The sequence below is a fragment of the Trachurus trachurus genome (assembly GCF_905171665.1).
Source record: "Trachurus trachurus genome assembly, chromosome: 14".
Lineage (NCBI taxonomy): Eukaryota > Metazoa > Chordata > Actinopteri > Carangiformes > Carangidae > Trachurus > Trachurus trachurus.
In genome coordinates, this window is record NC_139903.1 from 27,986,409 (window position 1) to 28,001,202 (window position 14,794).

Here is a 14,794-nt window from a genome sequence, read left to right on the forward strand (position 1 = left end):
ACCAGTGAATACGACGGTCGGCACATTAAACACAGAGGCTGCTAGATGAATGCTTTGTGCACTGAAACACTCAGTGAGTAGTAAATATTGTAAAGTTATTTTTGCCAATGAAGACATCAGCATTCAGCAGTCAGATGCATGAGTAGGCCAAAATATATTCACATTCACGCACTCCAACTCTTACTCACATACAAAGTGATACGCTGCAGTGCAGAGCCTGACTGGAGGAGAACAGCACTGCAACGCTAACAGGCTGAGACACAGCGGAGCACAGGGAAGACGGGGGACGGATGAGGATCAGCTTTATTTTAGCCGATACGATCCATCGGAATATTCCAAAGACTGGCCCCGTTACTAATCCTCAGGATCAGCTGCAGGCATCTCCGCTGAACAGAGAAAATTACAACCAGAAAAGTAGACTTGGTAAGACAATATCACCCTCTCCAAATCCAAGAGAAGAAATGGACTCATGGTCTAAACCAAGCAAAGAAATAAAACTTAAATAGAATCTTCAATACAGCTAAAGTAGGAGACACTAATACAAGAGCAACATCAGTTAGTGACTGAGCAGCTTTAAAATAAGTCAATGAAGAGGGAAGACCTGTGCTGCTTCCAGTCGGTGGGTTTTACTCTTCACTTTCTGCTTGAATTCATTCCGAATTAGTCTTTCAGGTTAACTGTTAACATCTAATCTGATTGGGTGTTTACATGTGCCAGTGCATTTATTCAGAACGGACGTTTAACAGCGGCAAGTGTTCTTAACAGGCGTGTCCGACCCCAACAACCCAACGGGGCGCGCTGGTTCGGGACTAATTTATATAGAAATGTATTTGTAGAATTTGTAGATGTAGGCTATTATCCATGGTTCAGGCTGAGAATGAATGCCAGTGAGCCGTGTAGAGTCTGGGCTTCAACAACCGTGGGTCCAGTCGGATTTTAATTTTCAGGCCCAATGAGAACTCAGAAATCAAAACATCCTGCGACTGATCAAAGATGGAGATCTATGATCTGATCAGCAGAGTAGTTGTTGTTTTGACCAGGGGGGGGGGGGGGGGGGGTTGTGGGTTCTACAAGTGAAGACCACTTCCTTGTTCAAAAAACTGCAGTTCTCCGGCTGCCTCTGGGGGCTGGGACCAGAAGTGAGCAATTCTCCATTGACCCCCATGTTAAAATAGCCAGCTTTACAGCATAAAAAAATATATATTTACAGCCTGATATATTTTTTGTTTTTGGTCTCTACCGATAGTTTCCACCTCCGTGAACACTGTGGGGGGGACTGGCTAACCACTGCATCTCCTCCACTAAAATCCAAGATGGAGCAGTTCAAATGCCTGTAGTAGGAGCACAAAACAGACTCCCCCAAACCAGTGGGTGACGTCATGGGTGCTACGTCCATTCTTTTTAGTCTATTATTTGACACTTTCATTCAAGCATTTGCAAGTGAAGAAACATGCGCATGCGCAGAAACAACATAACCAGACAACATTCTGTCTCACCGTTTACGTGACACATCTTCATTTCTTTCGGTTTAAGAAAAGGTCTATTCCACCTCAATGAAACCAAATTTTATTTAATTTGGTTTGGGCTTGTTAATTCTGATTGCCCTGTTTACAGTATATGGAGCATTTTCATTCGGTTTGGACATGTAAACCGATTCTAATTGGAATATGTTGCTCCATGTAAAGCCAGCCATCGTTATCAGTGCACTGTGCACACACAGAAACACCACAAGCTTTCTGCTCACTTGCGGTTAAGAACCTGAAGGAAGCAAGTTGTGGATAAAACAGAGCAGCTGTGTTTACATGAGTCAAGAGACAGCTCAACAAAGCGTCCTCTCTCATCCTCAACTACAGCAGTGGACCCACAAACCCGTCTCTGCTGGCTGCCTGCTCCTTTCCAGAGTGGTAGGCTATATAATAGAGGTTACACAGGAGGGCTGTATAGGTGAGAAGCCAAAATGCAGCTTTTCCTCCTTCTTGTCTAACAAGTGGAGTGACAGTCACAGTGCTGTGACTGTTGCTGTCGGCTCCAGTTCGGTCGCCACCACTGCCAGCCACCTACAGTGTGTGTGTGTGTGTGTATCAGAAAGAGCTTTGACAACAGCATCACTGCATCTGCATGTGTAAAGAATATTCTTTTCTTTTGTTATTCATCCCATTGTTGCACATGTTTATCTCACAGTTAGAATGAAAATATGATTTATCTGTCTTAGCGATTGTCTCTAATCTCATCCATGAGCTATAGCGCTGACCAATAAAATGAATTGGCATCGCCATCACAATAGGTGCAGGCAATAAACACAAAGCTAAAGCCATTCATCACCATGCCGTCACCATGGGCCTTCAAGGTACAGAGACAATGAGCCAGACACAACTCACCTCTTCAACAACATTTAAACGAATTATCACGACACTTGTGTCTTGATACAATACTATTGCAACATAATTTTCCAACTGCAAATCATGTCTCCAAATGAGCATCTGTTTTTTGTTTTTTTTCTAATAAGATAAACTTCTTTGTCTGTTCAGATTGATACTTGCAGCAGAGGGAGGAGGAGTTGACCAATAGTGACCTTTGTACTGTATGTGTTCTCCAGCTTCACTCAAGAAAACTTGATATGAATTGTATTTGTTTCTGTATTCTATGCGTGGGCAGGTCCAGCTGTTTCCAGTCCATGAGCCTCAAACATGACAGCATCAAGAATCATGTACTGTAGTCACTGTAAGACCTCACCGAAACACCAAAGCTCATCATACCCAGGGGGCAAAGCAAAAAGACAGACACGGAGCGTTGTAAAAGGTTTGACACCAGAAATGATATCTAGGAACTTCAAGGATTAAAACCTGGGTGGACAACCTGGTCAACTAGCTGCTGGAAAGCTACAGGGGGTCAAAACCCCTTTCTTGGGTAGTTTTGCTGGCGAAATTATGTAAATGCAAATATTTAGGTTCTACAATGGCATAAATAGTCGTAAAATTTGGCAGAGAGTATCTTGACACATAGGGGGAGGCATGAAAAAAAAATCTGGGGTTTGTTGCAACTCGATTTTAAGATATCACCCTCAACATCCCAAAAATGACACAAAAAAAAGTACTGTTCGCCTGACAAATTCTCATGAAAATTATTATTTTTCAGCACTTTATGGAGAATATCTATGCCTAACATGTATAACAATGCAACAATGCAACACTTGTGAAAAACTCCATGTTAACTGACATGATCAGAAAACGTTCTATTTCTGGTCTGCCCAAAGTGAACAGATAGATAGAGAAGACCACTGGCCACAGCAAGTGGGGCTTTTGAGATAGAAAGGCTATCTTGGACTCAAATGGAAGCTTATGAATTAAGGAAGTTTTCTATATACATGTTAGGCATAGATATTCTCCATAAAGTGCTGAAAAATAATAATTTTCCTGAGAATTTGTCAGGGGAACAGTACTTTTTTTTTTGTCTTTTTTGGGATGTTGAGGGTGATATCTTAAAATCGAGTTGCAACAAACCCCAGATATTTTTTTCATGCCTCCCCCTATGTGTCAAGATACTCTCTGCCAAATTGTATAGTTGTATGACTATTAATGCCATTGTAGTACCTAAATATTTGCATTTACATAATTTCGCCAGCAAAACTACCCAAGAAAGGGGTTTTGGCCCCTGTATCTTTCCAGCAGCTAGTTGACCGGGTTGTCCACCCAGGTTTTAATCCTTGAAGTTCCTAGATATCATTTCTGGTGTCAAACCTTTTACAACGCTCCGTGTCTGTTTTCCAAAAAATGGGATTTTGCCCCCTGGGTATCATCTCATCCAACATGAAGCATCTCTTGCTGATGAACCCCCCACCCCCCCACCCCCCTCACAGACTGGTTCAACTGAACCAAAATGGAGGCTGCTGGGAGCTTGGGGCTCTGAATGCAGCCGCCACTCACTGTTCCTTGGCCCAAATACCAGCTTGATTGACATCTAAAGGTTGGTGACTTTTATGAATGTGTGCCATTCGCCCCAGGCAGCTGGGTGCTACTTTTTTTTCCCCTCCTGCACACAGAGAGGGAACCGTTCAGAGAACTGTTCACAGATCAGCTTTTAAAGCAAAGCCAGCATAGAAAAGAACAACTCAACGGTAACAGCAACCTCCAAGCCGCCAAGTGGTGGAGATGGCCCCTTAGTGTCCAATTAGAAACAGTAGCCTGTTAATCTGCTTAATAACTTCCCTGCAATATGTGCAGCTTTACATGAGGGACACAAAGCACTGCCAGGTGTGCATATGTGAAAATGATCTGACTGAAAGTTTGTGTTGGGGAGACTTAAACTACATGTAGTTGGACTATGGCTTAACTACAATTTGCTGTAACTTGCTGGTAGTTAAACTACATTCATATTTTGTGTTGCGTCAAGTATTTGAACTACTTTTGGGGTCATTTTTTGTAGTTTAACTACTCGATTTACAAAATACAATTTTGGCCAATAAAATGATTTTTTTTTTAAAGGCCTATATCATGTAAATTTTATTTTACCATTATTATGTTCCAGAAGTCTATTTCAAAAAAGGCATTGTTGTTCTAGACACACCGATCTAGAATATGTCGACCTCTTTGTATTTTTTCTTACATATTTTGTTGACTGATTTCTGATTTACAATTTACTGATTTATTCTGATTTACCAGTGGGTATTGGGGTAGGATTTTCATTTTCTCTTTATATTATCCAACATGACTGGTGAACCTACAGGATGTTAACCAACAATGTCAGCTTGAGAGGCATATTTCTGCTGGCATGTGAATGTTTTGTAAGCTATTATATTTTGTTTCACCACATGTTGATTTATTTAACACTGAGTTAAATTAGTATAATGAGTATAAGTAGTTGCTACTTGCTAATGCTACTTTTTTAGCTGTAGTTTTACAAACTACTGCCAGGCTGAACTACATGTAGTTTTACAAGCTGAGCTTGCAAAGTAGCTTCCCCAACACTGTTTAAATTACAAAAACTATCACGTGTCAATGGCATGTACTGTAATGGTTGTACAAAATGAAGGTGAAAATAAGTCTAAAAATATCTGCAAGCTGTTTTTTCTGCTTCCCCTGCTCTGTATGTAGCCTACTGTAGGAAGCTTTAAGATGAGATGCATGGTCTGATTTGAACAGGGGGTGTGACCTCAATCCAGGAAGTTGAATGCTGGAATTACAGAAACACTTTATCTAAAGCCACTGGGCTCAGTGCGTGCCATCTTACTCTGATGTAAGTTTAAACTCTGGTCTGCAACAAGAAGCACACACACACACACTCCATACACACTCTGAGGAGAACATATATAGTAGGCACTACACCAAGGAAACAAGACCAAGCCTCTCAATCCTCTGGGAGCCTCCATGCTCCCTGGAGATTCTCCCTGGTCATCCTGACACCACATTTGAAGGTAATGTAGTAAATGGCTTAAAATGTCCACAGGGGAGTAATGTGCTGTTATTTATGTCAGTGTGTTAAATACATGTGGGGCTTTTTGGCACTTAAAGAGCTCTGGAGGGCAGATAGCTGTAGTCATAAATGCCAAAGAATGAAATCAACACTGACACTTTTTTAAGTAAACATAATAGAAATACATCATGTGACCTCAGTGAGCCTGGATGGGTTTTCAGGCTCATCAAAAGCCTGAGTATGTACCTAAGGTTAAAATTAGAATTTCAATATTTCTTTCTTTCTTTTTTTAATGAATCATTATATTTTTAACTTCCGGCCTCAGCATCACATTAACGTCCAAATGGCTCTCAAGCGGTGACTCATCGTTTGTGGAAGCACAAACAAACATCTAGCTTCATTAAATCTCATGTTATTATTGTGATGTGTAATGTTCAGTCACAGGCTTCACACGTCAGATGAGTCAGTAGTCTTTGGAGTCATCCGTCATAAATGCTGTGCTGACATAATAGGACCGGGATATAAAAAAAACAACCATCTATCTATCCATCTGATCAATAAAAGCCCAGACTGGCAGATTCCTAATTAGAAGACATACAGGTCCTTCAGTGGGAAAATGCTGAACCCCCACAGGATTTAAATCCACACTGTGAATGAGAAACAAGTTTCCCTTTTCTTGGTCAGCAGCTTTGTTTCTGCCAGGCAGCCACCCACTTACAACAGTAATCACACTGCAGGGATCATCAGAAAACAAGGATGCCAAGAAAAGTATCTGGGAATAAAATTAATTAGGCAGCAGCGCCCCTCAAACACACACACACATACAGTTTACCCAAAAATACACACTCTCTCCGAGTTGGGACAGACAGCGTCGCTGAATCATAAGCACAAGCTGAGAAGTTTGAAAGCTCGGAATGAATCTCATTTCACAGAAACAAACAGATGCCCCCTGAAGGATCAGACTGTAATCAGTCAGAGCAAGAAGCATATGCAGGTAGAAATACAGCCCAGAGCTGTTTAGGAGACCATCACTCATCTGAGTCTAAGTGCAAATACTTCAGTTCAGTTTAGAGCTGGGCTTTAGTCTGTGGGAAACTGAGAACATAAAGACAACACGGTCCCTGTGGACTCTTTTCGGTTCGAAGTTTCTATTTGATTCATCTAAACATGAGGTGTATCTGCAGCCTACTGTGTGTGCATGTGATAGGCAGGGTGTTAGAATGTTGTGTGTGACAGCCTGAGTAGGAACATGTTACTTTAGATAATACATCCTCAAAATAACTGTTAAAACTGTTCCACTGACCTCAGACCAGGTTTTACTGTTTAACCTCATGACATAATTTTGCCTTTGTCAGTTTCACCACTTCCTTAGCCAATGTGACTGATGATGTTGGTACTATATGTACGCTCCTATGCAATACAGTACCAACATAATTAGTCACACCGCCTATGTGAATGTTGAAGTTGGCACTGCATGTACAGTACATATAGGGTATGTATGTGTGAATGCATGTATGTGTGTGGGTATGTGTGAATGTATGGAGATCAGGGCTGCACGGTATTGGAAAAAACCAACATTGCAATATAGTTTTTTTTTGCAATTATATTGCAATATTAAAGGGACAATGAGGAGTTTGTATTTGGCTATAAAAAAGTCTCATTAATGTGGATGAATCTACATTACCTACACTTGTTAATGGCTCCATTTTCGATAAAAATATCATTCAGTCTTTATAGTTATTTTGATAGTATCATTTACTGGTCGGCTCGCCCAGCATTTTTGCGGACGCTGCCCGGCGGGTCATGGGAATAACATCGCCGAATCAGCGTTTATGCTCGGAACTACGACAGCATCTGATCGTCTGCCAACCTCCGACTTTCATTCTTGATCAATGAAAACATTCTTGGGAAATGTTTTCGCTTTTGTCCGTCTTGCACCGGTCCAAGACTTTCAACGTGCGCATGGAGGCTCATGGGAAATGAAGTGTGAAACACCTCGCTTTCCAAAACTCCTCTTGTCCCTTTAATAAATACATTATATATACATATTTACATATTTAAACGACTCCCAATTGTAAAAATGAAACTCTGAAATCTAAAACTTTAACGATGCCTGTGTGAAAGCACCCTAAATCTGCCCTTCCCGTTTCTCTCTCTTGCTTGTCGCTCATTTTCAGATTTTGTGACTGACAGTGAGTGCAGGGCATAATGCTAGTGAGTTAGGCCACGTCAGGTCCAGGTTTCAACACTAGTGGGTCAGGCCGGGATGGGTTCTAATTTTCATGCCTGTTGAGAACTGTGGCTAGAGAATGGAACTGGTTCAGAGATGCTTTTCTGAAGTAAAACAAAAGTTAACATGTAAAAAAATAAATAAATGGAAAACATTATCCTGAGATGCTCAAACGATATATTGTGCAGCCCTAATGGAGATGAGTGCACGATGTGTGGAGAAAGTATGGAGATCTTTGCACATCTTGCTACACTGTCTTTTAACCTATTGATTATTTGTTCTTGCAGTATATGTTTTTGTTTTTTTCACTAGAGCATTGCCCTTTTTCTCCGAGACAAGTTTCTACCAGAGACAAATAAAGAAACTTTATTCCACACAACAACCCACCACCACGTACCTCAGCTTTTTTTGCTGATGGTTTGTTACTCTCTGCCCTATTCACTACAGCTGCTATAATTTGAAAGAATGAGACGTCTCGGGGAAATTTCATGCATATTAGTACCCCATCGATAGAAATGAGCATGAGAGAGTTTAGCCGCAGCAGACCTCATAATCTAACAGCAGCAGCGCACGGCTACTCAATGGTTGCAGGGGAAACACTGGATCCAGTCCATCATCGCATTGTACAGCAGCATTCGCTCAAAAAGTCTAATACTATCCATTTTTACCCACTACCTATTTTTTTAATTCAGAAAATCCACAGGAATAAATAAGGGAATTGATAAAGAATTAGATAAATAAGCAGAATTCATAATGGCATTGGTCTCAATAAAATCTTATAAATTCCCATCCCAAATTCCCTGCACATTCCAAGAATCAATCCATTTTGCCACATGCATACAGGAGTTTAGCAAATCAGATATTCACACTTATTTTCCTGGTTTATTTTTTCCCCACACTGCACCTCCTCTCAAGTTCTCTAGAGCCTTCCTGGAAATAGCGCTGGTTTAGAGACTCACAACACAAACACAAACTGCATCACACGGATGGAACTGACAGTTGTCTCCTCGGCTGCAGATACCGTGTCAGAGGAGGAATTACCGTGCGTGGGGGAATGTAAAATCTAAGTTTTAGCTGCACAGATGCGTCTCAGTGCTGGGTGTAACTAATCTTGGTAAATCCAATTTGGGGAGACAATGCAGATGTCAAGGTGCTTTTTCAGGCAGTAGAAGCGCGACGCCAGCCAAGGCAGCAGTGAGCGCAGAGGACAGCTGTGGCCCGGGTGTGTGTGTGTGTGTTCAAGTCGGCGGCTGCAGACAGTCCTACTTCTTCACCATAGAAACAATACATGAGGATAGAGGCCAGTTGCTCATGTCCAGATGTGCAACTCTTCTCTCACTTTCATTTCACATCAGTGCTGTATTGGCCTCAGCTCTGTTTTGATTTCTTTTCACACTGGTTGTCACACACGTTGCCACCTATAGGCTAACTCTGGTCACACCTGTAGAGCAGTATCTCCTTGGTTACAATCATCACACCAGTTTCTGGCCAGTGGCACCAGGACAAATGACTAAAAAGATGAAAACATGGCTCCTGATGAGCGGCTGCTGATAGTGTTGTGGAGTGAGTACTGAGAACAGTAACCTAAAGAATCTACACAGGTGACAATGCTGTCATGGTTTTACTTTGAAAAGTTTTGATTCATGGCATATGATTCATATTAACAATTAGAACTAGACTTCTTGAAGTGTTTCAGTCTGACTTGTTCATCTCATCATTTAACACTAAGCTGCAGGAGTTTCTGACGTTGATGATTAGAGGTCAGCTGATTTTTTTAAGGTTGAGGAAGATGTTGATAACCAAATAACAAACCAATATGCATACATACATATTATATGTAATGGTATTTGATATAAAAAAAAATCTGTATGCAATATCTATCTTTTAATCTAAATGACTATAGTTCAAAGAGGAATTTAGTTTAACTATGCTACATTTTTACCTTAATTAAACAGCTTCAGAGTACTAAGTTCTGGTTAAATAAATGACTTGTCCCAGGGAGAATGGAGGCTCTCTGTCTTCCACCTAGTGTCTCTTGGCTGAAAACCAACCATGCAATATCAGAACCTCCAACCCGGTGTCCCAGCGCTCGTCTCTGCAGCACCGCCACACAAACGCGCCCCATAACACGTAATCTCTTCTTTATGACAGATAAAACTACACAAATATACACATCCTAACATTGTATATGGTAAATAACGTTATCCACCACTCCTTGGATTGATTTCTCGACAGCTGCTTTGAAAACAAATGCACATGACTAAGAGGAGGGTTAGCAACACAGAGGAGAAGAGACCGGACTTGCATAGTTCCCCTTTAAGTCTTGCTGTAACATGGGGGTAAATAGATTGCAGTAGAAGTAGGGAAAAACAGACATATCATCACTAAGGCTTTCTGGTATAGGGGCCTATATTTATAGTGTATAATGTTACATATAACACTGCAGAGACATCTATAGCATTCACTGATCATGCCTCACATAATGACCACTGACAGGTGAAGTGAATAACAGTGAATAACACTTCATCATGCCACCTGTTAGTGGGTGGGATATATTAGGCAGCAAGTAAACATGTTTTCCTCAAATTAGAGTTAGAAGCAGGAAAAATGTTCAAAAGGATCTGATCCAGTTCTCCAAGGACCAGTGGAACAGTGGTGAAGCGGCCACAGGCTCATTGATACACGTGGGGAGAGAAGGCTGCATGGCCCATGTGCTCCCACCCAACAGACCAGATACTGCTGAACAAGTTCATGTTGCTTCTGATCAGAACACACAGTGCAGCAGTTTGTTGTGTATTTGGCAACAAAAGGGACCAGCAGGTGGTCATCATATTAGGCCTGATCGGTGTCTAAGAAGCCTATGTAGCAAATAAGAAGCTGCTATAATCCTATTTAAATTACAGTGACATCTGTCAGAGTTTGTGTTTACTTCTGTATACAGTATGTGTCTTTATTAAAAAGGGCATGTAGCCTAAAGAAGTAGCTGGCTAGGCTAAAGGAAGGCTACGGCAGTTTTCTGTCACTCTGATTTTAATTATTAGCAACAGAATATCCTGAAGTGAGATCTGGAAGATTACATCGTTGTAATGCGTCACATTTACAGTGTGCGATGAACTTTTCTGCTTCTGTTGCTCATCCTGTTACACTGTTAAATGCCACAAACCATTAACATACGGTCATACTCTCGGGGTAAGAGTGATCTCAGCTACACAGTGACATTAAAGGAGACATATTATGGCCCCTTTCCACAGATTAAAATAGTTCTCAGGTGTCTTAAAGACATGTCTGTGACATGCTTTGGTCAAAATACCTCAAGGATCAAACATCACAGCTCTTTTCATCCTCTCAAAACAGCCCTGTTCAGAACGGCTGGTTTCAGTGCCTGTCCCTTTAAATGCAAACGAACCACTGCTTGCCCCGCCCCTTCTACCAGTCCCAGGTAGGGGTGGGTGGAGTTATGTAAATTCTAACCTAGTTACATCACCGGAAGACAACTGAGAGAACAGCTCGTAAAACCACATTGATTTCAACCTCGGGAGCCTGAAAATTACAGATTTTTTGTCAGTTGTCACATTTTGGGGGTCGGAAGGCAAGACAAACACCCAAATATATGTTCAAGACAGACCTACAAACTCTGGAGTAGTGAAAAGGGTGACAAGTTACAAAACTAAAACCCTCTTCATTCACTTCTACTACTCTGGTTGACATAAAAAAAGTTGACATAGCCAAAAGGTGACCAGTTTGCAGGTGTGTAAAGAGCCTTTAAAAAGTTATATTTCCATAATATGCCCCCATAACCTGACATTGTGGGTGGAGCCTCCACGCAAAAACGGTGATCCAAGTCCCCCATGTGACCAGTGGGGGGGTGGGGGGGCAGTGCAGCTGTCAGCCAAAGTTCAACAGGTTTTCTAATAGTTGCTAAAAGCATACAGTACCATCTCCTCCAGTTAATCAGCTAAATGAATTAACTCATCGACATCTTAATGGGGGAAAAGAAAAGGCACAGACACATCAGCAAACTGTTTGAACAGACAGAATGCGACGCCAGCTCTGCTGCGACCCCATTGGAATAAAACACTGTTGTGTTCTCCTGCTCTGGATACAGCATCACCAATGACCTGAGCCTGAAGGCACCATGCAGGCTAACCAGTCAAAGCCCCCACAGTTCATCTGAACTGGATGGAAAAGCAGATTCAACACTTCCTAAATGCACCAAACAACATTCTCTTTGTATATGCACCCCCATCCACCCTTCCTCCCCCTCCTCCTCTTCCTCCTCCTCCATCAGCCCCCCAGCCCTCTTGGCATGGCATGGCACATGTATTTATCAAGCAACCAAGTGGCATTTATCTCACAGCTTAGTCATAATTAGTCCAACTTAGTCTGGGGCAGGCAGCCTGTTAGTGGGCATATGTTCAGATCCTGGTTAAAGACACACTGCTCCCCGAGGGGATGGCTGCGTGTTGACGTGTGTGTGTGTGTGTGTGTGTGTGTGTGTATGACGTGTGCGCGCGTGTGTGTTTGTGTGTGTGCGCATGAGTAACAAGTGTGCCCGTGTATGGCAACAGACGGTTGCTGTGGAGCTCGCCCTGAGCCTCGATTAACACAACCCACCATGTTCCCTTCCCTGGGCTACCCAGCCATGCTGATAGGGGGCCACTTGAAAACCTGGAGGGAAACAAGTTCATCCAAGTGTGTGGGAAGAGGTAGACGGGGGGAGGAGGAGGAGGAGGATGGGGGGAGGGGAGAGCGACGGGCTCTTCAGTCGGGTTTTGGGGGAAGAGGGGACAGAAAGGAAGGAGAGAAGGATAGGAGGAAACTGAGAGGAGGAGACGGAGAAAAAAGGCATCCTGGCTCTGGTCCAGGGTTATCACTGGCAAAAGTCAAGCCATTTGCCAGCTGCCAGCCGGAGACAGCGGCACTCAGCCAGAAGGATGCCACCTTGTGCAGCTTTCTGCCGGCTGATGTGTTTGCCCGTGTTTGTGTCTCTGTGTGTGCTCACGCATCAGTGCTGCAGCAGCGCCCAGAGCTCAGCTGATGTGTAAAAGCTCAGGACAAGGACCGGCCGGTAGAAAGAAAGAAAAAAACACAGACAGGTCCGGTCACAGCAGAGCAGAGGCTCCTCCATCCCTCCATCCTTCCTTCCCTCCCTCGCCCATCCAGCTGGCACTCACTCCACTGGAGGAGAAGCTGCTTACAAACATCTCCCTAAAGTCTGGACGATGCTTAAAAGTGTATCCTCTTTTAGGCGGGACGTTACATAAGTGTTTTGTCACACACGCCAGAGGGGTGTCAACCAAAATAAATAAATACACACAAACCGGTGAAGAGTCAAAAGTTTAACACACGTATGGGGATGGGGGGGAACTTGCTCATATCACACAGAGATGTCTGCTGCTGCTGCTGCTGCTGCTTCTTCTTCATCTAAATCAGTGATGCTGAAGCACAGATGTCGTCCCACTTTCTCCATCCCAGCTCTCTCCTGAAGCAGAGTGGTAGAGGAGGCAGCACTGGAGGGAGCAGGAGCTGCAGGGATTCAGTTTTGTGTAAGGGAAGCCTACAGTGTGCAGTGTGATGCTGCTGCTGCTGCTGCTGCTGCTGCTGCTGCTGCGGCTGCACTCACTCACCTCATCTCCTTGTCATCGTGGATGCAAGACCAGCTCACATGGATACTACACACACACACACACACACAAGACATCTTGAGGATGATGTCATCTATATACAGCTGGCTTTATGGTTCAATAATAGAGTCAATCCTCTTTCTAGCTTTCTCTTTTTCTTACCACTCTCAGGCAGCAATTTAAACCTCTGCATCCACTATTATGAACTTCTGACAACAGCTTCCAATAAACCACATGAATAATTAATTGATGGAGAAGATATTTCTGCAAGCTCCTCTCTGAATGACACACCAAGTGACACAGCACAGGCAAGAAAGTTGTATCCAACAACACTGCATGCTGGCTGATGAGGGGGATAACCTGAAGAGTGCTGCCTGCCTGCCTGGCTGGGAGCCGGTTTTTACATGCACCTGAATGCAACGCCGGCTCAGGGAAGACGCTCCCTCTCGCGGACAGAGCCGGGAACAGCTTTCCCCCCTAGGAAGAGGTTAATCCACTCACAGCATTTTAATGACATCTACATCAGCGCACCATTCTAATCACATTTGCCTTCACATTTTTTGGACGGAGCGCCGGCGGGAGCGCGGCTCGGTGAGGCCGGCGGCTGCAGAGGCAGAGGCTGCAAAAAGCCAAAAAAGCAAAAATGAAAAAATAAAATAAAATAAAAGCGTCCTGGAAGCTGGAGCTCCCACGTCCTGGGAGGAATATGTCAACCCAGATCGGCTGCAGAATCTATCACTCCAGAGCCGAGCACGTCACAACTCCGGTTATCAGTGACAAGCACACACACACATACACACACACACATCTCCATGATGAAGCACAGGGGGCAACGAGCAGCTTGTCCTCCTCTGAAAACAGCTGGAACCCGAATCGACTTATTTCTAATATATAAGCTGCTAGAATTAACACAAGCGGTCCGTGCGCCTCAGCATCTGGCCGGGCTCCGCTCAGGTGCTGCCATCAACAACACACACACACACACACACACACACACACACACACATTATGAACTTCATGACGCAAAGTGTGACATTGTAAACATTGCAATATATTTCCATGCAGAAACTTATGAGAAGAGGCGGGTCGGGTGGGACAGAGAGAGGACAGAGGACAGGCTCAAAGTTGGAGCAGGAGGCGCCGGAGGAGAGAGATGCTGCACTTCGACTCACCTTGAGCGGCCGTTCCTCGGGTGCTGAATACACTTGCTATCAAAGTGGCCACATACCAAATCATAGTACTATTGCCGGCCAGAAATAAACCTCATCATATCTCAAAGTGCCCCTTTCGGTGAATCTGTCATCTCCGAGCGGTCCAGGACAAACTGCAGCAGGGAGGGGGCCGGGAATCCTGTTTTTCCTTGTTAACCGAGCCCTGGACACTTTTCCTTCGGCGCTTTCCCCTCTCTCTTCCACTCTCCTCCGCTCCCCTCTCGCATCCTGAGACGGATCACCTGCGCCAATGGGACGAGAGCAGACGACGCTATGAAAACCAAGCCCCGGCCTTTACACGGCCCTGATCCCGCCCCCGT

The 14,794-nt window shown here is 43.6% G+C and overlaps 1 protein-coding gene across 1 annotated transcript in view; it reads right to left on the reverse strand.

Annotated features, from left to right (window-relative positions):
- Positions 1 to 14,571, reverse strand: part of igsf9bb (immunoglobulin superfamily, member 9Bb) — a gene marked incomplete at its 3' end in the record, with an annotated part of 145,290 nt that extends 130,719 nt beyond the window's left edge. Inside the window, exon 1 of the mRNA XM_083985924.1 lies at positions 14,436 to 14,571. Coding sequence (XP_083842050.1) covers positions 14,436 to 14,499 — 64 coding nt within the window. The 5' untranslated portion in view covers positions 14,500 to 14,571. The remainder of the gene's footprint in view (positions 1 to 14,435) is intronic.
- Positions 14,572 to 14,794: the final 223 nt, after the last annotated feature.